The 25,807-nt window shown below is 44.6% G+C and overlaps 1 protein-coding gene across 1 annotated transcript; it reads right to left on the bottom strand.

Moving 5' to 3' along the window:
• Positions 1 to 1,127: 1,127 nt before the first annotated feature.
• LOC118776957 (N-alpha-acetyltransferase 25, NatB auxiliary subunit-like) lies at positions 1,128 to 25,585 on the bottom strand. The gene is made up of 24 exons (XM_036527616.1): positions 25,524 to 25,585; positions 20,093 to 20,178; positions 19,791 to 19,929; positions 18,927 to 19,045; positions 18,753 to 18,827; positions 18,466 to 18,573; positions 17,924 to 18,002; positions 17,369 to 17,480; positions 16,700 to 16,789; positions 16,392 to 16,564; positions 16,035 to 16,147; positions 15,422 to 15,635; positions 15,251 to 15,340; positions 13,679 to 13,859; positions 12,919 to 13,018; positions 12,487 to 12,638; positions 12,010 to 12,135; positions 11,347 to 11,590; positions 10,670 to 10,793; positions 10,481 to 10,546; positions 9,955 to 10,052; positions 9,394 to 9,504; positions 7,653 to 7,799; positions 1,128 to 3,084 (listed from the first exon to the last, which is right to left on the bottom strand). The coding sequence occupies exons 1-24, from the start codon at positions 25,579 to 25,581 to the stop codon at positions 2,962 to 2,964; spliced, it is 2,928 nt and encodes a 975-aa protein (XP_036383509.1). The 5' UTR covers positions 25,582 to 25,585; the 3' UTR covers positions 1,128 to 2,961.
• Positions 25,586 to 25,807: the final 222 nt, after the last annotated feature.

Below are 25,807 nucleotides of genomic sequence, written 5' to 3'. Positions count from 1 at the left end.
GCCACATTGTTCTCACAGCCTGTTATCAATTAAGTTAAAACTAATCTGAGGTCAATGTGTCAAACTGGAAGAGGTAGGACAGGGTCAGTGGTATTGGTGGTGAGTACAAAGTGTTAGTGTCTCCTCCTGCCTTAACATCCCCCTACCACATACTCCCAAAGACATCCCACCACAGCAAACAGGGCCTTTATCAGAGAAACGGCATTCAAAGTAATGTGCCGTCACCATTCACACTGCACAATCTAGCAGTCACTCCATTTCTTGACAGTGTCTGTGAGTAACAGCGTAAATCTAGAGGGACACAGAGGTAAGATAATGTCGAACAGTTAGCTCCTGTTCTATCTGCACATGGTGACAATGCTGTTCTGGAAACTGTAATTAGCGCACTGACAAGTAAGCCCGTGCACACAGCATGCTTACTGCCAATGTGAACATTCCCTTAATACTGATACCGCTGCACTGAGCCAACTTCTTTTAACATAATTACCTTTTATCATTTTCACAAATATAAAACTTCATAATTCCTCATAATTAAGGACTTGACATTCTGTGTACTTGATGCTCTTCTTACCTTACACACCCTATTTTAGGGCATTTTCTTAATAAAGAGTGGGAGACAAGGCTATTCAGCTGCGGCGTGCAGTCTAAAAACAACATAGCCACCAGCGGACAACTCTTTAACTTTATAATGAATGGCTGGGACAGAAACTGAGGGGTTCACCGATTACACTCTGAGAAACTACAGGTGCCCCATTCAGTCATGCAAGGGTCAATATGCTCACAAATTTGCATGCCACACAATACACTTAGGTTGTGGCAAAAAACCAACAAAATACTACCATTAACACATAAAAAATGAAACGTCAGCACTTTTTTCCAAAGGGCTTTATTAAAAAAAAAAAAAAAACTCCTTTCAACATTCCAGTGTTTTGTTTAGTTCCTTTTTACCGTTTTTAACAAAAGAAAAAAAAACAACAAAAAAATAGGGTTACTCAGACCAGATGACAAACATCACATAGATTGTCAACCATTTTTTCAGTGTCATTCAAAGAGATCCTTGTTTTGCTGCGTTCAGTCCGGCTGTCTGCCCTGCCCACAGAGTTGGCTGGGATTCCCCCCCCCCCCCCCCCCCATCACCCCACTGTAGAACGTGAGGGCTCGCTGGGACCCCCGGGAGAACTGTGTCACTCCGAGAAGGAAACGGAAATTGTTCATGTACAGTCACTCCCTGTGCCCAACTTCTCCCTTACCATCTTGATAAAAATAAACCATCTACTCCTACAATCCAAAAAAGGGAAAACAAGAAACAGCATAAATTAAAAGGGCATTGGAGAGTGCACACAACGATAAGGGGACTGGAAAGGGGAACAGTCTTTCAAAAGCCCTAGGGGGTCTTGTAAACAGCAGCTGGTCCTGCGTTCTGACATGGTATGGCTTCTAATGCACAACACGATTGCATTCCTAAAGATCATAAATGGCAAAGCTACACTGTAAAGCCATTATTTGGTATATGTGTATACGTAGGAAAAATAGAAGACAGGAGGAAAAAAAAAAAAAGGAAATAACGGTTTTGATACTAAAAGGTGAAACGATTCAAAGCAAAATACATAACCATTCACTTTTCACAGACCGGGCACGCACTGATATTGGAACTCCTGAAAGAACATAAAAACATGATTCTTTTTTTTCTTGTTCAGGGTCCATAAAGGACTTGTCTTTTCTCTCCCAAGTGCAAAATTGCTGCTTCCACACCAGGATCCATGCAGAGTAGGTGCACATTTTCCTTGGGGTGGTGAAATGGAACCCTCCCCCTACATCGACTTAATAACAGCAGTGCACCAGCCAAAAGGAAATGGCCAGACTCCAGTCTTCACATGTGCCGAAGTGTTGGGTGACCCAGCCTAGGATACTTTCTCTCTGATTCCCGCTGGACATGGAAGAGACGACGCAATGAAAAACAACACAAGAAGAGCCGGGAAGTAGGTTCCCTCTGAAGGTTCTGTGCAAGTCCATCAGAATCTGGCTTGAGAACAAAGACGGTGACAAATCCTTGTCAACAAGAACCCAGGTGCTCCTTACACAGTTTCTGCAGCAATTTTCATCTTCTCCTGCTAACTTGAATTGTACTTCCACTTTACAGAGTTCAGCATCACCACAGATAAAAAATAAAGAGATCAGGTCTCTGACAGACTACTGTCAAAGATGTCACGTGGCTCATTTTGTGTCATTATCATTGTTGGACAAGCGGCATACAAGAAATCTCAAATTTAAAATGGCCTCCTCCACTCCACGGCATTTCACTGATGAGGAGACGGAGCAACTTAGTCCTTGTAAAATGCTCTTCCGTTCTACATTTTATTTAAGGGCAGCACTACAGCAAGGGAACTGAAATGTCACACTGAAATGTACCCACGATCCCCTGCAATGTTGATGTTGGCATGAGGGACAGGACCAAATGGTGGGTTTCTCTAGATGCCTACAGGTGAACAACAAAAGCGGAAAACCAAAAGCAACAGAATACATAAAAACCAAAGCAAAAGAGTAAGTGTATTTTTCTGAAAAGGAGATTTAGTAGTTGTTTCCTCTGTAGCGGAATATGTACAATAATTTATCTGCACAGTTATTCTAACATTGCTTATTTACTTAATTTTGCTATGTATTGTTCACATACTGCGTTTTCTTTGCCTTGCTCTCTTTAACAACAAGCCTGCAAGTCCTTCATGTGGCTGCGAGGAGGAAGAACTGTGGATTTCACAGGTGTGTGTACGTGTGTGTGATGAAGGGGAGGAGGAACGAGGTGACAGCAGAAAGAGGACGTGAAAGGCTTGGGAACAGACAGAAAGAAGGGGGGAGAAGGGCAGAAACTGAGCTGTAGGTGGCCATGGACAGTGGGAGTGGGGAAGAGTATGGGGGGGTGTTGGGGGTAGGGGGTAGTGAGTGAGTGAGTGAGTGGGTGGGCCCTCATATCTTGAGGCTTCGCAGTGTGTCCGCCCTCTTCCTCAGCAGCTCCCGTAGCTCCTGCAGTGACCTCAGGTAGCTGCTCTGCACCTTGTCCATCGCCACCTGCACAAACCTGCCCTCCTCCTGCCAAGCAAAGGAACGGAAAAAACACAGTAAGCGAGAGGGGAAGGGAGATCTAAGGTGGCTCCACATTATGATAAACCAGGCTTAAAATAATAAAAAAAATGCTACACACCTAAATTACAGTATGCTATTGCAAGGGCAGGAACAATAGGAAAAAAATGCACAAATTCTCTCAATAATGCACTTAAGATGTGCCCTGAATTCAAAGCTTCAGTTTGCATCCTTCAGAATCAGAATACATGGAAGTTTTTACTTGATACAGTGCGGTGATCCCAGTTACTTATGAAACCCAGAGGCAACTTGGAAATTCCTCTTGTAAACCAACAGTACTTTCCAGAGCCGGCAGGTGAGCTGGGAATGTTTGAATGTGGGCACACCCACAGCATCTGACTTCTTGAAAAAATGCCACGTAGGGGAACCATGACAATGCAATGAGGAAGTTGTGTGTATGTGCTTATATGAATAATCCCTTGAAGGAACCCTCCATTGACAAGAACAGAAAGTTTCCAGTCCAGTACAGAAGGAATAACAAAACTTCACTAAATGTTGTGTCTCCTTCACTCACAGAAACTGGTTTACATACTATTTTCTCTCCCAAACTTTTTGTGGCAATTGGCTTCTGCAGCACAGATCATCCGCGGGCACACTAAAAAGGGCTGTGGCTCTACAGCCACAGTCTTGGCGTCATCAGGCTAGGCCATCACCTGGACGACAAATGATGCTGAGCCTACAGTACTGTCATCTGTCTAGATGATCTCCTGGACAAACACTTGAGTTCAGATCCCTGTCAGTCTACCTACACGACCTCCTGCACAAATGCTGCTTGAGTGCACAATGTCATCATGCTAGCTAGATAATCTACCAAAAGACGAATGCTGCTCGCAGGCTAGCTAGAAGCGAGATTTCAGACAACTTTGAGTTCACAGTACCACATCTTTTTCCCCCAACACTGTAGAGCACTGTGTGCTGCCATATTTGAGAACGTGAGCTATGTAAGCTGTGTCTTATCGGGAGGAAAAAAAAAGGCCAGCTTGACAAAACAGAGGTGAAGGGGCTATCTGTTTGAATGCAGCTTTCGGAGGCTGCCTACAGTCAGCAATGGGGGCAGCGCATGGGCTGTCACAGGCCTGTTCCAACAATGAACAGCGTGTTCAGGTGGATTGGTGCCAGCTGGTCTCAGCACACAAAGCGAGAATGAGTGATGGCAAACATGACTGCTACCCCTTACAATAGCATCACCAGGTATGAACAGCACACAGAAAGCACACGCTTCCACAACAATGTCGCAACACTGAGAGAACATTTGGTGTTAGCTGGCCACATTCTCACTAGAAAGGTATTTTATTGATATAATTTCTAGCTTGGCATTCATTTCAAATTATTTACACTGAGCATTTTTTCAGGTTTACCACACTCATACATAGCCAGGAAGTTTTTTTTCAGTATGGTAAAAATTAGGATAATAAAAGAACTGGAACTGGAACTCCGGAAGTTGTTTCATTTCATGCTGAGTGACCATGAGTTACAGTCTGACACATGCTGTTATGGAAGAGAAGGTGTTAAGGCGATGAGAAATCGCACTCTGAAAGACATCACCCTCCCAGCTGCTTACGTGTGGTGGCTCCAACCCCCTCCATGTTGGAAAAGACATTGGGGTTTCAAAAGCTGGACACTTACTTAAAAATGAATTAATGTAATGTAATTTCCTTTTTAGGACTGCATAAAGATTTGCTTTATTACCCATTCCTACAACACACAAACGGGCCCTTTTTGAACTTGCAGAGGATGATAAAGACTGCACTGTGGCTGAAGTCATTATTGCGCGATTATTGCGTGGTGCCTCCATTGACAGAAGACCCTTCAATGGATTTCATGGAATGCACAGAGGGCGCACAATGCAGCTTGTATTGTGCAACACGAACAAACTTTGATGTTATATAACTTTGTTATCCTCTGGTTCACCATGCCATGCCTCACGGTCTCCAGTGTCTTGTTACAAACGTATGGTGTCTGTCACATTTCCTGTCCGTCATCTAGGAGCAAATTTCCATGATTTTTTTTTCCTCCCGTATAACATTTCTGGAACGTTGTGCCTGTTCTCAAACAAAACAGATAAGACACAGATATGTATTGACTGATACATAAAATTGGCTAATAAAATTGGAAAGGGACGTCTGATCCTTATCTGAGAGAACCCCTGGAACAATCATGACCTTATATCACAGTTAATGGCTTATCAGAGGATTCAGCTTAAGACTGTTTACACACCAAACCCTTGACCCCAAAACCATCCACTAGCACACAGTGATGAACAATTATGAATAAGCCTTTCCCAACTGACGTCACTTGACCAGCATTTACTTAGAGAAAGTACGCAGTGGTTAGTGCAGCTGCATTTATTTTTATAATTATATAAAGACATAGAATGCTCACAGATGGTCATGTGCTTGAAGTGATTTTTATTTTTATTTTGTTCAGCGACATGCGCAATATTTTTTGACCATTTTAGTGTCATATAAAGACTGTCCTGTTTATAGGGAAGTGATGCTATTGGTTCTTACTATGAGTTACTTCCATTGCAAAGATCATTTATATTAACAAAGACAATTCAATGGGTAGTACCATCGCCCTTAATTTTACTCATTTCTTTGGATCACTGAAAACAGGTACTTAACAGACCCACAACCTTTTGCATGTCAAATTCTACTAGTGTCGCAATGACTTGACTAATTTTCATCAGAATGCTGTTAATGTCCACTGGTGCTTAGCGGTGAGATCTAACAGAAGGCAAATGTTTCATGTTTCGAAGGAAGAAAACAATTCACACATTTCAACTCAAAATTCAAAATCACAGATGTGTGCGCTTTGTCAAAAACAAACGCATCTTCATGATGGATTTCGCCACATCGCACTAACCAAAAACTTTATTATTACAGAATTGGAGGGATTTACAGCTGTGGGGTGGAGTGGGGAGTTATGGTGGGTGGTTATGGTAAGCTGTGTGCCGAAAAGGTTATTGGATTCAGAAAAAGACGCTGCCCTGAGTGATGGATTAAGACTGCTGTTGACCACTTCTCTAATGTTACGCACAGAGAGTGTCTCCATAGAAGGGACCAACACACTGTTTGCAGAGAATAAGGGACAAAAAGGAAGACAAGAACACAGTGTTTTATTACATATTGCCTGTGGGTCATGAACTCGGGAAAGCCCTACATACAATAAAAGCCTACACATCTAGTGTATAAGAGACCCCCTGCTTCTACGACTCAACTAGTTAAATTAAATGTCCCCTGTCAAAAACAAAGGCCCTTCTTAGATACAGTTCCCAGTGGTAATTACAAATGTACAAAACTGTGCAATGTAATTTCACAAAGAAATGCAGCCATTTCCACCATGCATTCACAGGGAGGCAATTCCCCTGGAAAGGAATTGGCTCCTATATGCTTATATGATCAGGTAACACAAGTAGGCTCCTCAGAACATACAACAGAGAGAAGAGGGGGTTTTGATGTTTTGTTACATTGTGAAGAGGCATACTGAACCTACACCTTACAAATACTGGCACCAAATGGTACGAATGAGGGGTTCAATATTTTTTAAAAATACTGATCATTTACTCTGTTCTATACTTTTTTATTGACGTCTGCCCTACATTATAAATGTCTCTCCTTGTGCCTTCACTTCACTTGTGCAATGTGTCCCTTGCTAATAAGGACATTTTTTTCCGCTGGTGCCAAAAGTGCTTATTTACAATTTACATTTTGGGAGTATATATTCAAAGCCCAGGGTGTCAGATTCTCTGAACTATATTGTTATATGAATCTTCCCCTACTGATCAGTGTGTATTACAACCTGATTATCACCCAGAGATGTCATGTCCATTCATATGAAGTTAAAAAAGAACAAGAACCTGTTTTTTCCTCTGACTTATTTCACTGTTTTGCAGGACTGATTAGATGCTAAGGACAAACAATTACCCTGCAGAGAAATACCGTATGTAATACGCTATTCTATAAATAGCTATTACTTACAAAAAGACATAAAATGCAAAAATGTTTCAGTATAAAATATGAGCATAAAAAGTTCTGGTATTTGTTGATGCGTTTTTTTATTTGTGTAATGAATTTTTAACGCGTGTATGTATAAAGATGCTGTGTCTCTTTAAATATAAATTCGATGGCTGCAGTCAACAGCAAAGCAATATTTAAGTACGCTTTTAGCATGTAATAAGTTCACCCCTGGGCCTACAGGAAGGCTGTGACTATGCAGGAAAGTAATTGTAGAATTGTGTGGCAAACTACCAATTTTGATACTGACATTTCCATTGACATTTGTGCACTTACATATTGGGTAAGTTCTACTCAGTAATGCAACCCGGCTAATGACATGATAATGAAAATCTTCAAGCCATTTACAGTGTTTTTTTTTTTTTTTAGTAAATTCCAGCCTTGATGCTTTTCGGTAGGAATACCTACCAATAGCTGTGGAGTAACTTGTTTCTGTGCCAGCTTCTAGCAGCCAGTTCTGAGCCAGAGGCAAGGTCTGATGGAGCCCTGGGTGGGACGTACCTCAGTCAGTGCTCGCTCCTGCAGGGACAGTCCACTCATCTTCAGTGCGGTCAGAGTGGCCTCCTGCTCCTTAATGTGGTCCAGGGCCTCAGTGAGGAGCGTCTGCAGGCTGGCTGTGTACTCCTGGTACCCGCTGAACACAACCGGCTATGGGGGGAGAGGCACAAAGTGACTACCCACAGATTCGCTGGATTAGCTACAGCCACTCGGACAAGCGCTCTGATGTGTAGGGTTTCTGTTCGACAAGACCAGATCCACAACAAATGTAGCGTTAATCTCATGATGGAAGCTGCTGTGTGTCTGGAATGTCAGGTGCCTATGCCATGTCAGCAGAGCCACTGAAGATGCCATATTGGACAGAGATATGATTGTACCTCAGGTCCAACCTAAAAGTTCCAAGAGGATACTTATAGAAAGACAACTCCCACTCAAGTTAATCTTGGAGGCCATTTACTACAGCTTCTTATCAAGCGCCAGTCTGCCCTCTGTTACACTTCCTCTTGGTAAAATGCAGCTTCCCAGACACCAGAGGCTGCAGAAGTCCCTCCATCCTGGTTGGGAACTGGTGGGAAAGGAGTGCAGAAATGGGGAGTTCCTTAACTAGTGCGGTCTAGTGCATCTGCACTCAGCACAAGGACCACAGGAAACATTTGAGATCAAAGGGTGTGATGTATCTGCATGCTGATGAAACTGAATTGCACATTACTTGACCGCTGCGAGTATATGTGAAAGTCCTATTACAGCTCCAGCAATGCTGTAGGGAATGGGGCATAATTCTCAATCTGCTGAAGATGCAGTCACACATGTCGAAGGCCATTTAGTTTGAACTTTCCCTTCATGACTGCGGCAGGATAACCGCCCACCTCCAACCCCACCCACCCACCCATACAAACACCTTTCCGGTTTCCCTGAAAAGGTGTGCTGCAAGTCTCCAAGTATTTGCTTTGTTCTCCAGGACAAATAATCTGTGGTTCTGAAATCACACACAATCAGCAGTACTGTGACGGCCCTTAGTATACACAGTGCAATCTACACAACGTGTGTGTGGATGGCTGGGTGGCCTTGTGCTGGATTGCTCAGCTATTCCTAAGACCCCACGGTGCGTGTCCAGCATGTGTTCAGTTGTGTCAGAGTATGAAAAGAATGATGTGAAACCTGAGCAAACAGGAAGTGTGCCATTCTTAGGCCTCTCCCAAGGAGGGGGATTTGGAAATTTCAGGTTTCACTAAACAAGCCACCAGGAAAAATGGTCACGGAATCATTTCATGTGATGAATATTGCTTGCAGCTGCTACCACAGAGAGTGTTGTTGTTATATGTGAAGGCTGAAAAATGAACACCCTAGTCCTAGATTCAAGAACTGAACTGATAATACGCCCCGCATAAAACTGAAACTAGTCCTTGTGGCAATGAAATTTCATCAATTTCATCAATTTTTCAAAAAATATTCCTTCTGCTTTCAGTAACCAAATTTTCTCAATCAGAAACTATAGCTAGTCACGTAGGAGCTAGGTAAACATACAGTGATGTAGTTGCATATTAGGAACTGTAGTTTAATTCCATAACTACACCACATATCTCCAGGGCAGCATATGTAAAATAATTAACCACTGTGAAACCAAAACAATTTTCTCACACTACACTACACCCTCGGTGATTTTGTGAAGGCGACAGACGAGAAACCTGAATCCGAAAACTGAAGGTGGCCTGAAACATCACCACAATGCTTTCCCTCTTCCTACCGTGGCAGTGGTGGTTTCCTTTTTCTTCTTCTTCTTCTTCTGTAGGCTGGACTTGAGGGGCCTGAGGACACTGCCACAGTAGCTGGAGACCCACAGGACAATGCAGATGCTCTGTAGCGGATTGGGGGGGGGTAGGATGTCAGCCAAGATGTCTGCCATGGTCTAACATGCTATCATCACAGCATGTACATTTCTTTGCATTTCCTAACTGAATAGAAATACACATACAGTTTTTCATGTTTATTATTGTTAATACTACCGTTACTAATATGAGTGCTTCTTTTTGAATAGCTATGAAAAATAGTAATATTCTGGAAACTTGTCAATAGTCAGTTAGGATGCATTACACAGTAATTACACATGCTCGCACAAAATGCGAAATGAAACTTCACCGCCACAGAGAATGTCACACTTAACAGCCAATTTTAAACAATTTAAGCTGTGAACAAGCTGTGGGACTGTAAATACTATGGAAGAAACATGCAGAACAATGCTTTATACATGCAAGTGCTGAATTTATGAGGGAAATTTGTAGGAAACTTTGACGTCAGGGTGGCTCACCTCAACAAAGACGACTAAGTTTTCTAATAGTGAAGGCTGGGTTTTGCATTGATTATCTCTGACTTCCAACAGGTCGCCTTTGCATTTACTAAATATCTCTGGGACAATGAAAGCATGAAAGAAAAGTTACAGAGAGGTTCACACACATGCAACACACCACAAAAAGGTCGCAGTTCATTTCAATTCACAGTTAAAGCATTTCCTCTACAAGAAGCAATGCTGCCCTCTGCAGATCAGTTTGTACATTAAAAAGCTGAATGTTCTCAAGTGTTGTAAAGTTTATATTATCATGGGAGTCAATAAAACATTCATCCATTTTTGCACAGCAACAATATAGGCAAATGTAAGACAAATCTACTGCAATTATAACATTTGAATTAAACATATATGTATTCTAATCTACAAATCTCCCATTAAGCATAGAGTATTCATAAATTCAAATATTTCCTTGTTATACCCCTAAAGAGGAATAAAGCAGGACTTTAACAGACTTATTTCAAGTGGGTTTCTGCTGTTGAAAGCTTACCTTGTAACTGTGCTAATAACGATTTGAAGCTGTTCCCTATCTGCGTTTGGACCTCAGCTGTGTCTTCTGAAAGAGACCGGGAGGGTAAATAAACAGCTCTCTCGTCTACATGCAGAAAGATGACTGTGAAAACATCCACTCCCCTACCTCTCCCCTGCCCACTCAAACCAGTCTCCCCTTCCCTCTTACCCAGCCCACTGGCTTCCAGCTCCTGCAGGTGGACAGCCAATTGGAAAGCTGCAGCCTGGCACTGGCAGCCCCCACTGGTCAATGCGGAGGCCAGGCGTGTAGAAGGAGGCCCCAGGAACGGGTACTGCATGGGAGGAGAGAGGACGAAGTGGTCACATCGCTGACGTCACCACTCCACGGAGCAGAAGCTAACAGAAGCTAACAAGCTAGTAGGTTAGCAAACAAACTAACAGTTGTGACTCATGCGTCACCGTCATGAACATAAAAAAAGACTAGCGAAACTGCATAGCAAGGCATAAACCAATTCTATATTTTACATTATTAATTTTTCACAGATTCAGAAAACAACAGCCTATTATTAGCAGGACCTTTTAAGAAAGATATCAAAATACCTTGTGTTCACAGCATCAAAAGATCAAGGCTGGGGATCTATTCCAACATCTGACGAAAAGCCAATTACTAACAGCATTAGCACTGCAACTTTGCAGGTTGCAGCATTTTCAAACAAGCATAGTAGCCTCAAACTGGATGAAAGTACTGCTTCACTTCTTTGCATTTAAAACAGTGTAAAAATGACAGTCTGGGTGGAATCAGCTATAATGTAGTGTGTTTGTCCAGCACAGACCACACTGTAGCAAACAGCCATGGGAGACTGCCCTGACTCAGACAGTCTGTACCTGAACACCCCTCTCTATGAAGCGTGCAGCATCCTGGAGCGTTGTGTCCAGCTGGGACAGCAGGGGGCGCACAATGTCCGATTTGGCTGCCAGGCCGTTTTCGGCTGCCTTCTCCGAGTTGCGGGGGACGGGGTGGTGGCCCAGCGTGGAGAGGGACCCAGCCAACCGCAGCGTGAGGGAGCGCAACCGCAGCCACAGAGACTCCTCCTCCAGAGACTGGCGCCTCTGCTCCTCAGACAGCTGCCTGGAGAGAGGGAGGGAGAGAAAGACAGACAAAGAGACAGAGGGAGTGAGAAATACACACAGAGGGAGGAAGGGGGAGAAAGGCAGACACAGGAATGAGTGGGGAGGTTAAGTTACGCTGCAACCACAGAGGACTACTTTAAAACACAGTCAAGCATACTGCTTCTCACATGTCACACTGCCACCACACACAAGGTCTATCACACCAATACTCACACACAAACAAATACACATACATGCACAGACACACGGTTTGCTACACACAGGGGCTCCCACAGAAGGCAGCAGCCCAGTCCCGGGGATGTGTTGGCAAGTGTGGGAAATAGATCTACAGTGACACAAGTGAGATTGTGTCCCTGCAGATCCATCAGGCCAGCTGAACTAAAGAGTCGAGACCAAAGCAGTTCGGGCTGCGCATACCGGTCCTTGGGGTCCCAGCTGGTCAGCACCGTCAGGTCTCGGTTGTCCCTCATGTCGGCCCAGGGGATGTCGTCCTCCTCAGGACACAGGCCAAGGGACTTCACACTGTCCTCCAGGCTGGATGATCTAGCCAGGGGACACAGAGAAGCCATCATCATTCCAATTGACTGTTTCTGTTGTTGCAAGACCAAATCCTGTCTGTCCTATGAACTGTGTATTACATCATCCTAAAGTCAGCGATGAAATGTAGGTGGGCCCGGGTGTGCAATGTACAGGAACACACAGACTACAGGCACATGGGCAAAGGCCCATGTTAATGGTGGCCACAAGACTGAAAAGAACGGGACAAGACCATAGTGTTTACAGGTGTGAAATGCCAGCGTCTACAGTGTCTAGTACACAAGATAAGCTAGTTCAAGACTTAAGCGCCAATCTAGAATACACAGTTGCACAAACACAGTGAGAAGCCAGACTCACATATCTGCTTCCAGGAAGAGGTCCAGAAGCATACTCTCGGTGCGCACCTGGGCGAAGTGCAGCGAGCGATTCAGCCGGTTCCTGAAGGCGATGAACTCAGGGATTTTCTCAAACGCACCATACTTATAAGCTTGAATGATATATTCTGAGGTCTACAGCAAAAACAAATAGTTATTTAACAGTGAGGTGGGAGACAAGGCTTTGTGATTATTAAGCTCCACAGTATCAATGAGATGAGGCTAATATAGCCTTTCATCTCCTCTTCAGAAAGTACAATTAAAAACAAAATGACCAGTAAAGGCACACAAATTCCTGCCCCCTCCCCACTGGTCACTTCAAGCCCTGCTTATCCTCTTCTGCTGCAAGGCTAAGGTTTTAGTTAGCACAGTTTCTCCTAAACCTTGAACAGGTGATTTGTATGAGTGTACTCACATCTTTCTGGTTTGAGTGGAAAAACCTGAGGGAGAAATTACACGACTGGGAAGCAGCAGCAAACTGGCCCAGGGACTCTGCATAGCGGGTCAGCAGATAGCTGCCCCCGGACGTGCGAGGAGAGGGAGAGAGAGAGAGAAAACACCTGATGAGGTCAGGGGTCAAGGGTCACACACTTACTATTGCTAATGGATGTCACCCGTTTTGGTTGCCATCAATAACTGGAGAAATACCTGCAGTCCAAAGGTTTTGAAATTTGTCGATAGCTTCTGTGAAACTCTACTGATAACCATACCAAAGTGCTCTGTGACACAGGTGCTAATTCAACCCCCAGGTCCATAAACCTTACTACAGAAATTTAATCCATAGAAAAAAAATAAAATCAAGAGACTGAGGTCAAAAGCAGCCATTGTTTTCTTGATACTTCTGAAATGAGATTCAAACATGACGTTGTTCAGAACAAATGAACCCTGGTGCTGAAGGAGGGTCAACAAGTTTCCCCACTCTCTTAAAGCCCCTGGGACTGGAAGAACTGGAAAATACTCGTTAAGCTGGATCAATTAAGATAAAGATTTGTGGAGTCAAGTGGCTCAGCGCTTTGGGTAAGATGCGGCTCCCCAAGGCTGGGCTTAGGAAGCCCTGAGCAACAAGACTTCAAAATACATAAGCTGCTCCCCTTATAATCCTCTGTTACAGAGCGCTGCAGAGATGTCTGGTCTTGCCCACCCGCACTGGCAGCGCGGTGGACGGCGGCCCTCACCCGATGGTGTCGTGCTGGATGTGTTTGGCATCCAGGCTGGAGTAGAGGTCCACCACCGGCTCGAAGGCGCCCAGGCGGCAGAAGAGCAGGACCAGCAGCAGCTTGAACTGGGCGTTGGAGGGGCTGTGCGTCAGGCCTTCCTCCAGCAGGCCCAGGCACTGCCACAGCGCACCCTCGTCGCCTGCGGAGACACGCGCGACACCGCTAAGCTAAGCTAAGCCAACCTGCAGAATGAGCTTCTCTTCTCTCGCGGAGACGAAGCTGGTTAACAATGTCATAACCCCTTTGCTGTCACTTCCATTAAAAAAACAACACACCCGCCTCTTCCCATTGCTTTCCCTGCTTAAACAATTAATATAACAGCATTTACTGATTATGAATAAATAAATATATATGAATAGAAATAAACACGTTATACCAGACCACACCACCAAGCAGTTGAGATGGCTTTTCACAAAAAACTCACAAGCTATACAGTAATGAATAATGCTGACCCTTAATTCAATTAAAATGTAAAAAGTCAGGTTATAGCTGAATCTTTATAATTCAATAAGAGATGGACGCAGTAAATTTAATTTTGATTTGTTTTGGTTAAATGAATATTGTTTATATGCACAGAATGATTGTGCTGTTCGGTCCCAGTTTCAGCTTAATGACGTATTTTACCTTAAATAACTGCATTATTTCTAGTACCCATTTTATGTGTAAGCATATTTGTGTGCTAATTCTGTGATATACAGTTATCATTTTCATTAACTGCATAATTTATGTGAGCCATGGTAGAATAGTTCACCTTAATCATGTGCAGCAAATTTAATGCTAGATTTCTTTTCGGTTTCATCCCAGTGAATTAGTTCACTCCTTGCGTGATCTGGTTAAATACTTAAAAACCATCTGGGCCAGAACAAATACAGTCAAATACAGCTGAATCTGGCAACGGGACCATCCGTAACAGTCCACACAAAGTGAACTAAGTTCTAAATGTAAGTAATGTGCCAAAAATCACAAAAATAAGTCTGAGAGTCATAAGCTTCCAAGATAAACAGCTTTGCTTCCCCCATTCTAATGTCTTAGATAAACAGCTACCAAGCTATATTGAAGGCTGCTGTACTTAGCCAGGAAAGTAGCTAATGAGCCAACTATTGTGTCACACTGGCAAGCCAACAAATCTTATACAAACAACAGTGTTCAATTTGAGAATTCAGACTGTTAAGCTGATAGTTTACCTTTTTAGTCATTGTTGTTTATTCATTTTACAGTGGTAGCAGTTATAAGATAACTAGCCACTAATAAGTAACAGAAATTGTTCTTGAATTAATAAAATGTAATGCTCAATATGTAGTATAAGGACAGTACTCTTCACTTCAACTTCATTGAGTGCATATTGAAGAAAAACAAAGGAAATCAAACACTGAAAAACCAAAAACACAGCTCAAAAAACAGAAAACAGGCCTCTATTATGGAGAATATTAACACACAACAGTTGATACAAAACCACCCTCGGCTCAGCTGAAATTACAACTGCGGTTTATAATTATGATCTAATCTATGACTGTGAAATCAAGCGCTCACCTGTTTCTGCCCACAGGTCAATGCAGACGTGGCTGGCCATCAGGCAGTACATGTCAGAGAACTGCAGCTCCGTCTTCAGGCAGGCCTTTCCTGAGGGGAGAGCCCAGCAGCACAGTGAGGTACGGGTGCCTGCCTGCAGCGCGGGGCTGGAAGGGGGTGTCCCAGGCTTACCGAACTGCAGGCCGTGGCGGTAGCGGGCCTTGAGCTCCTGGATAAGGGCGAGCTTGCCGGCAGGGTCGAGAGCGTGCTGCAGGCCGAGCGCGCGGCTCAGCTGCAACACGCACAGGTGCCTCTGGAGGGCGCGCGTGTCCTCTGGGAGGGCCAGCCCCGCCCCCTCCTCCCCGGGGGCCTGCAGGGGCACCGTCTCCATCAGTCTGTTAATGAACTGGGCAGAGGAACGGGGGAGAGAAGCAGAGGTGTCCTGAGATCAATCAAACCCCACTCAGACCACAGAGGAGGCAGTTGGCAATGTGACGTTCCATCTGCTGTAACAGCACAGGGCCGCTTCACCATCACCATCACATCAACTCACACAGCGCTACACCAATGACAGATGTCTTCAAATCATTTTCTTGTCCTCTACAACATCCTCCCATAACAAAAGAATGTAATTACATGCTATCGTACAAACGGTCAGCATTCTGGTAAGGCTTATCACTGCACAATGTTCTTGATCCCATAACATGAGAAATCTGTAACATCAATATCACTGGAAGACTGTGTGTCAGCTGAACCCTGTGACTGCCACTCACTGCAGTGGCTTGGAGTTTGACCCAGCCCCCACCTGCATGTGCTGCTCGGGGTTCAGGAGGTCCAGGAAAATCTTGAGGTCCGAGAAACAGCAGGGCTTGTCCCCGAACTTCACAAAGTACTGGAACATCAGCTCCAGGGGCTCGCCTGAGGAGGGAGGGGCAGAGGGTGGGTCAGCCGCCAGCTGAGGACACATTAACACAAGCACATTCTTGCACATTAACACAAGGCATGTGCTGTGTTTAAATGATCTGACATGGACAGGGAATGTGTAACTTGAATGAGGAACAGGGTGAAAGAAAGAAAACACATATGAGAAAATAAAGAGTGAGAAGTAGATGGGAGTGTGGAAAGAAGCTGTGTTTAGGGATCTGTCAGAGAGAGAAGGTACCTAGCTGGTGCTCCTCCGGGCAGCCCCGCTTCCTTAACCGCTGGATCAACTCCAGACGGGCCAGGTAAGGCCCTCGCAAAGGCCGAGACTCCTTCCCCTCCTCTGCTGCCAAACGCTCTTCCACGAAGCTGATGGCGTCTGCTACCGAATGCTGCACCTCTCCCTCCACACAGCTGCAATGTATAGGGGGGAAAGAGAGGGAGGGAGGAGAGGAGATTAGCTCTCACCGGGATCTTTCCCAGTGAGAAACAACACACACCTGCTCTGTGAAAGTCAGCCAGGGCTCTGTGTGAGTGAAAGGGACTTACTGCTCTCCTTCTGAAGGGGGAGCCCAACCCTGGTCCATGATACGGAAGAGAGAGTCGTAGTAAGACAGGTAGAACTGCCAATCATCCGGGCTGGAGAGGAACACAGAGGAAATGTCCACCACTCATTCACCTTCATTTGTGTCTCATGTACATTCATTAATGCCTGGGCTAGTAACTAAACACATGCCAGCAAATATGGGGAGGCCGGAGCTTTCTGCTGGAATCTTGCCTGTGCACAGTGTGTATATATTTAGTGTAAACTAGATGTATGCACGTATTTCTTTAACAATCTGTGTGGTGTTTGTGCAAGTTTGCATGCATTGTGTGTCTATGTATTGTGTACAGGGTATATCTGTGTAGTCTAAAAGTACGCCTGTCTCTTTGTATGTGCCTGTGTACATGTGTGTGTATTGCTTATGAATGTATGAGAGACTGAGTGAGCACGTGTGTTCACTGTGTGTGAATGAACATATTGTGTGCAAATTTGTGTGCGTGCTGTGTAAAAGTGGCTATACACTGATTGTATACTGTGTGCACTATACGTGTAAATACCTGTGTGTGCGCTGTGAATGAATATGAGCATTGTATGTAAAGGTGTGCATACTGGGTGTGTGTGTGTGTGTGTGTGTGTGTGTGTGCATGTGTGTGTGCATTGCGTACGCGACTCACTTCTTGAGCAGCAGCTTTCGGGACAGGGCATTGCACTCTGGCCACTGCTCCAGCTGCTTGTACAGCAGCATGCACTTGTTCTCCCGGCTCTGTAGCTCGCTGGTCAGCTTCTCTGGGGGTAAGGGGACACAGACAGGGTCACCCATCCACTGACAGTCACGTATGGCTGGCATTCACACAGAATGTTAGTGGAACAGCTCAATACAAGCACACGATGCTGACAGTAAATCAGCTCAACACAGACACCACACTAACAATAAACAGCTCAAAAAAGGCTTAGGAATGATCTCATTTCAGTCCACGCATACATACAAAACACTCCTTGAGTACACGTTGAGACATGGAAACACACGCACACGCACGCACACACACACAGGACACAACCTCAAACACACAGTAAAACTGCGTCAACTTTGAGAGCAAACTGAAAAATCATGACAGCTAATGCATAAGGCTCAGTCCATGCTGTTGTACATTGCAGCGAGGTGATGCTTCTATAACCTTAACTGGAATTGTTAGCTAGGCTGTAATCCTTTGCAGAGCTTCGATTCTTACCCCCCAGCTGTCCCCGCACCACCTCCAGCGCCTCCATGTACTTCCCCAGGCGCTCCAGGATCATGAAGTACAGCTGCACCTGCACAGGGGCCCATGTAGCAATGGTGAGATCACTGCTCTCTACATCAGCATTCTGCTGCTGAGGGCAACTCCTCTGATTTGTTCAGGAGTCAGTGAGTCACTACTCCATTCCTCAAGTAAATGTATTACATAAATGAGTCACATGAGGTGTCAAATTGTATGCTAATCCACAAAAAATATTAACAGCTAGAGGCCACTGTCGCCTTGTTACAATGAAGTGAGAGCATTAAATGGGCTGATCACACACAGCAAATTCAGTTAAGTCAGAATGCAGCACAATACATGGATACTGAATTTTCAAACTGAGTGGATTTCAGAAAATTAGGGCTTACTGGCCATATTTAGGGCTTACTGGTGTAAAGTCAGATTTGTCAGACACTAGGTCCAAGAGACTACAGCCCCATTGTCTTTCTGTGAGTGTGTGATCACAGTGACAGGGGCCCTGAGACTCCCATCCCTACCTCTGCCTCTGCCTCGATCTTGTCCTCCTTCACCATCTTCTCCACCATGCGCTCTGCCAGCGGCAGGAACATGGTCTGGGACAGCTTCTCGTCCTGGGCTGAGATGGCCTGCCGAAACACACGGGCAGGTGCAACACTGAGGTGGTCGCGTGGACACAACCACACAGCTCGTGGAAACCCCGAGCTGACCGTGAGTCTAACAAAAGGCTATTCTACCAATGAAAATCTGTTATATGTGTTCTTTCCACATCTCAGCCACCGTGCATTTAAGTTATAAGTCAATTTACCTGCATCACTAAGCTCATTACCGACCAGAAGTAGTAGGGATTCTTGGGGACAATCTTGTAAAGTGCCATTCCAACCTGTTGTGAGGAACACAGAAAAACAATTCCAGCACAATTATGCCAAACAAAAGGAATGGAACTAATATGAAATAATGAGGGTGGGAGAGTGGACCCTACCTGCTGCATCTTCTTGTACTCGCCGACTCGAGCGTAGGCCATGAAGAGGTGGGAGTGGTACTCCTCGCTGCTCGGCACCTTCCGCACTGCCGACTCATAAAGCTTGGTCACCAGTTCCGCTGCAGAAAGGGGAGCACAGGTTCAATGTGGAAGACCTGGGTGGCTCAACGCTCTGGCCTGCTCAACATGTGATCCATGGTCTGAACCGCACGTGAGCTCTAACCTTCCTACTCACATCTGGGAACTCTCTGGCCTTTACTGTTCATCATTTGGGACCTGAATACTTTTACCTGATCAACATTTGAGAACTCATCTGTAACACTGGAACCCTGGTGTGGTCAATTCCTGGGATCTACCAAAATCTCAGAAACTCCTGGGACTTCAACTACACTGCCTGAACCTTGACCACTCCTTAACACCTGAGAACTCACATCTCCCACCTGCTAATAACTTGGGATAGCTACTGCTCAGCACCTGTATCATGATCTGATCAACACATAATAATTCAACTCAAACAAATCTACTATATCAAAGACTGTCATACAGCATACACTTTGCAATGGCCAAATGAGAATACAGAAAACCCTCACTTTTCAGTCAGTGGTCTGAAACCAGGTGCATCAGGTGACCCTGTTCTCCACTTAAATTCTCAAGGTACAGCACACTGAGCTCAGATTTGGATCTTCTAGTGTTGGGGAACAAATCACCCTCAGCAGGCAAATCTACCATTGGGACAGTACAGCATGAATATATTTCTCAATGCATGGAGATCTCTAGAAAGAGTCTCCTACTGATAGCGAGGGTCTCTTGTGCACAAAAACTACAAACAATAGGTCTGTGTGGATGCTGAGGAGCGTGACTCACGCCGATGCATCTCTCTGTATAGTATGGTGAGGGCCTGTAATGAGTTGTCGTCAGTGGGTTCCAGCGTGGCCACCTCCTGCGCTAGCGTAAAGGCCTCATCCTGCTTGCCGGTGCGCTGCAGACCAATGGCCTTCAGGACCTGGAAGGACCAAGAAAAGACAAGGCTAAGTGCTCTCGAGGGCTCAATGCTGTAACGGGTCACTGTGCTTGGGTGCCGCGGTCTCATTTTGCCAACGTTGCCCAGCAGCACCCAGTTGACGTCAACTGAAACCTTTCTGCTTTTCCTTCTGAGAACGACCCACCTTGGCGCAGTGGAGGTCCTTGTGCTTCTTCAGCAGCTTGTCGGCCTGCTGGACAGCCATCTTGTTATTGCCATTGTCCAGGTAATCTACGAGGAGAGCATGTCACCGAGTGAGCTCTGGTTCTGCACCGCTGATGGCTCCTGCCCAAGCAGGCCCCTCGGCACACCACAGTGCAGGAAAAACACCATGTCACAGTTCCAGAACACACAAAAGAATTCAGAGAAAAGCAGTGGTGATGCTGACCACACCCCATTAGGGATGGGAATTGATAAGATGTTATTGATACCAATGCCACTATCGATTCTGCTTATCGGTCCGATTCTTTATCGATTCCCTTATTGATTCCTGATCAATTTTCTGTGTGGAAGAAAAGTAGGCCTACACAGGTTTTCAGCGTCAACACAGCTGTTTTATCTCTGAGTCTGAACACAGTGTAGAATGTCTGCCTAATAACATCTGAACATGTTAAAATAAATTACAATGCTCCTTTTCTTAAAAGGATATAACTTGGAAAACAAATATAAATCTGACTGATAAAATAAACAATTCTAACTAGCTAGCTAACTAAAACTGCAAGGCAAGTTGGCAACGACCACCAACACTGCAGCAATGCCTATGGTTTGCGCTGTTTACGGCTGTTCCAACCGATCAAATCGGGATTAAAAAAAAGAAGGTCTACTTTCGAGTCCCGAAAATAGTGGTACACAAAGGGGAGACTAAAAAACTCACAGAGAACCAGGGGCAGACATGGATCAAAAACCTCTCTTAAGTCTGGTGGAGTGGAGTCCGACAATGCTCGTGTATGCAGTGACCACTTCATGAAAAGGTAAGGCTAAAGTCACCTTGCTACCTACATAGCTAGCTAAAACTGACAAAAAAAACACAGATCAGGGTGGTGATACCGCAGGAAACATAGCTAACTACATCTGCGGAACTCGTAATACTTATTACACAACCCACAGTACTGATTGTGTTGTGTCTGTGGGAAGGTAATATTCAATTCCTAACAATCTGGTTTGCAAAGGTTCTTTTTTTCAGGAAGTTAGTATAGCTGTAGAAGAAACACCACAGGGTGATAATATCGCAGATGTAGCTAGCTATGTTTCCTGCAATATCACCCTTGTTTTTTTCCCCGATTTGATCAGTTGGAACAGCCATAAACAGCGCAAACCATAGGCATTACTGCAGTGCTGATGGTCGTTGCCAACTTGCATCAGAACCTGCCTCCAGTTGCCAGCCCTCCATCTGGAAAGTGCACCGGTTTGTGACGTCACATGCAAAGAACCTTTGTGCAACTGCCAGAAAAACATGCCGGCATCGATAAAAGGAACTGATAACCTCGGAGGCATACGATTCCAATAGATGGGGCAATTTGGAACCGGTTCTCAACTGGAACCGGTTCTCGATTCCCATCCCTACACCCCATATATAAAGGCCTGTTACTGTAGATTGATAAGACCAAGAAGCTCAAGAAAACCATACTAATAAGATCCAGTTGGAAGAAAATAATTGACTAATGCTCTATGGCTGGGGTTACACACAACTGATGGCCAGTCAAAAACTGTCGGCAGCCTGACCTTCACCATTAGTTACCATTGTGTATCTCACACGTAGCCTGCTGTTACCCTCTGACGATGAATATGTAGAATTGGGGTCAGTTGTTAGTGAGACTATTTGTCAATGATTGTCAGAAGACCAGAACACTGACTGACTATACCATTGGAGCCCCTTGACTAACTGTTGTGTGACGGATGTGTGTATGTCAACTTTTACACACAGCTCATGTCACTTTCCTACAGCAAAAACAGGGCCCTAGAGAAGAGAACTGAGGCATTCGGCTGCGTTTGGCAAGTGCAGAGAGGTCCTCTCCTGTCTCCACTGTCACTGTCACCCGTATGTCATCTTTTAGGCTTCATTCCCCACAGATGCACAACTCACAGCTGAAACCCCAAAAAAGCAAATGAGAGATGCAAATTCCAAACTGGAGTCTACTGACTGCAGCGTCTTTTGAATCCTAAGACATGTCACGTTCACTGTGTGACTTTTGCTGCTGTTAAGACCCACCATGAGCTGTCACCATGAGCCCCCCCCCCCCCCCCCCCACCTTCACCCCAAGCTCAGAGGAATCACAGTCAAAAGTACCGGGTCATGATTTGCAGCAGCTGAGTGCCAAAATTAACCAGATGGCAGACTATTTGATCATCACCACATTTACATCGCCCCCTTTCACCACCCAGATATAATCGGGCTACTGACTCATGCCTGTGAATCAAAGCAGTTTCTGTGCTGCTTGTATCCCTTCTCTCCTGTCATTTAAAGACTGTCCTGTTTAATAGAACACAAAACCCATCACAATTAATAATGCTGACCATGTGATGCACGAGTTTAACAAAACAACAACAAAAGTCCAGCTTTTCAGACAATATCCTAATGTACAGGACAGCAGGGCCTGGGAGTACACAACTTCATGCAACAGCACAAATGCACCTGCTGAACAAAATGAAATGACTAAATCCAATATCTGCCACTGTACCAAATCTGATCTTCCACATTACATTATACCCCAAGCACAATCGTGTTAAAGCAAAAGCCATGTCAATAAAGATGGATATACCATTGCAAGTCACTTGCTCCATGAAATGTGCAGTCGAAATTATCATTTCCCATGTTTTCTGATTATAATGTATATAAACAAGCTTATGAGGTAAGGTAAAATTAATGTTAGTGGGTAGTAAGTTTCTCTTTAGCAAACGTAAACATGTAAAAAATCACCCAGAGCCAGAACCAAAACATGAGAACCGTAAATACAGCATGTCTACTAGGCATGAACTATTCTTGGAGAGAATGCATTAAATTGAAGTTAATATACAAACAGAGAAAGTATATTAAGCTGTTCTCTTCCTGTGTACAGTACATAGACAGTCAGTTGCAGCAGCTACACAACTATCACTAAGAGTACCACTAAGTTTCTTTGTCTCTTGCCATCCAATACAGATACAATGTTGTACTTTCAGTCAGTTTTGTGTTGGTCTACTTATGAGCAATTGTTTTAAAGGTTATAAAAAAACAGAGTGGTACAATATACCCATAGGCGTCCAATTTGCTGGCTTCAGAAGAAGATGAGGAAGCCTTTGCATCAGGACATGTGCAGATTCACTGGGGCCTCAAGCAGACTCAATAAAACCCTTTACCACACCATTTGTGAATAAAGCAACCATTGCAAATTTAAAATACAAACCATCTCTGTCAGATGAGATGAAAAGCCCTAGTAAGAGATCTTAAACTCCTGCTAAATAGGTTTACCAAAGCTCTTGCTGATGGGAGTTTTGTCTTTGGCACTTCATACTTCACTTAAAGACAAGTCTGTTGACTATATAACCCGTCCATGAGCAGCTGAATGATGGACACAGATAGGACTCACTTGGACTGTCCCCTCAAATGCTCTTTCTGCACAAGAGGAATGACAGGCCATATTCTGAATTTCTACAGCAGTTCTTGGGGCTGTATTTTACAGTATTGATTTGGTTTATTAGGTCATGTCCATCCGTTCAACAGCAACAGCAATGATGTGGGCTGAATGGGACATGACATCTTTATGACCAAAATTAACCTGTTTGAACAGGGCTCTGACAGGTCTTCCAGACCAGAGTTCATTTACCAAAATTCATTTATGAAAGCTACGACTGTGTGATTGTGTTTCCATATGAGAACAGATTAGTGCATTCCATTTGGGTCTGTCTGTTAGTCTACAAAGAGACTGAGGGATTAGTACAGGGGTCGGGGAGAAAACAAAACACCACGGGTCAGGATAAAAACTGGTCATGCTGATGGGGAGGTCATCTGGTGGCATGGAGGGACGCATAGAAGACACCACTGACTGTAACGGAATATGACTATTGTTAACCGAAGGATAACCACCCATTGGTGTCAATACCATATTGAATGGGAAATAGAAATGCACCAGTCTTTGCATTGCAAATAAGACCATTCATAGACAGGAAATACAAATGAAACCAAACCTTAAAATTAACATGTCAGGATATTACAGGGTGTAAAGAGAAGGATTTCACTACACAGTATGAAAGGGTGAAACCTCATACAATGTATCTATTCATAATCCTCGCTCACAGGCTTACTCTCTGTAATGGAGCTCAGACAAACAGTCCAAAGGGGCAAGTGTCATTAATGGATTATAAACATGACTGATTACAAATGAGCGATTCATGTACACACCGTGAGAACGTGCAAAGAAGTAAGAAACAAAGTCGACAACCAAAAACATCGACATTTTAAATCAAAATCGAACCACACTGCTAGATTAGAGAACCAGTATTTACAGGACAAAGCGCATGGAAGATAACAATTCAGCTAGCTATCCAACACGCCTGCTTAATGAACACGCCTGCTTAATGAACATTTGCAAAGGTTAATATGACAGAAGAAAACGTAAGATAAATATATCAATCGATTCAACGCTGGTGCACGAATCTGAGCAAACAGGTCCAAATTGCGATGTAAGCGAGAAAGACTAACTCTCTATCCAGCTACGATAACTACTGCAGCCAGGTATGGTTCAGTGAATGATCGATATGACAATACAGTGACATGCATGGCAATTCAAAATAAGGGTAACTAATGGAGTGACTGGTCTTGACGACTGTTTTGATGAGACTGTCAGTCAGTCACAGATAGCTACCTGGAGAGCTATATTCATCTTTATCCGGGGGTAAACTTGGTCCACTCTTGGTCTGAACCGGAGTTTACAAGAACTTGATGTCGGTAGTTGCTTACTCAGTTAGCCAGGGGAGGCTACGTTTATCTGAAGCACTTCTGATTGTGACAGCAAATGGCAGTCGAAAAACTGGACGACAACTAGGGTAGGGTCATGTTATCCCTAAAATAAACGCAGCCTCTCTATCCCTGACAGAAGGGCTCCTGCCACTGAATTCCTGGTTATTGGCGGAACAGCATGCTAGCATGCATGCTGGCTGGCAAAGCCTAGCTTCATACCGTCCAACCGCACCGCCGCTGGCTAACACAAATACCCTGGCTGCAGGCGAAAAACAACTACCGCTAGCTAATTCCACCTAACCCTGCCTAGCTCCGAGCCAGCTTAGCCAGCGGAAGTCGTTGTCGATCTATGCTAGCAAAACCGACTAGTTGTAAAGAACCCTGAATGACAAAAGACCTGTAAACCCTCTGATGTAGCCAACCAACACCTGCAAACGGAGGAAGCTGCACTGTCATTCGGAACTGCTCGCTAACCCAAGCCCGAGGCTGAAGCTTAGGCCCCCAGGATTCCACTGCCCCTCCGCGTTCAAGGAGAGGATATCCCTCATCAAAGTCGTTTTAGCGCAGGCAGTCGCACCACTCACCGCAAACCCCACCCGTCGAAAGACACATTAATTTGCTGCTGACTGTGAATCTTTACCGTAAATAGGTCTGAGTCTCCTGTCGTTGGGATCCTGCACATGGCCCCTACCCGCCATGTTGGAGTAAATACGGTGTGTTCTGAGCACGCGCCGACGAGACAAGCCGGTAAGAATTAAAGAGCCAGTAAACGCATTTTGTCAGTCCGATAGCTCGGTTTTTCACTGCAGCAGCGGTTTGGGTGCCGGGGTCCCGTACTGGCGCCCTGAGTTTCAGAAGTATTAACTACCCAATAAATCAGCATTCAAGTTATAAACAAAGTTAGTGGTATAATAAGGAGACAAA

This window comes from Megalops cyprinoides, chromosome 4 (assembly GCF_013368585.1).
Source record: "Megalops cyprinoides isolate fMegCyp1 chromosome 4, fMegCyp1.pri, whole genome shotgun sequence".
In the NCBI taxonomy this organism is placed as follows: domain Eukaryota; kingdom Metazoa; phylum Chordata; class Actinopteri; order Elopiformes; family Megalopidae; genus Megalops; species Megalops cyprinoides.
The sequence above is the reverse complement of the archived record's forward strand: the minus strand, read 5'-3'. Positions and strand labels throughout refer to the sequence as shown.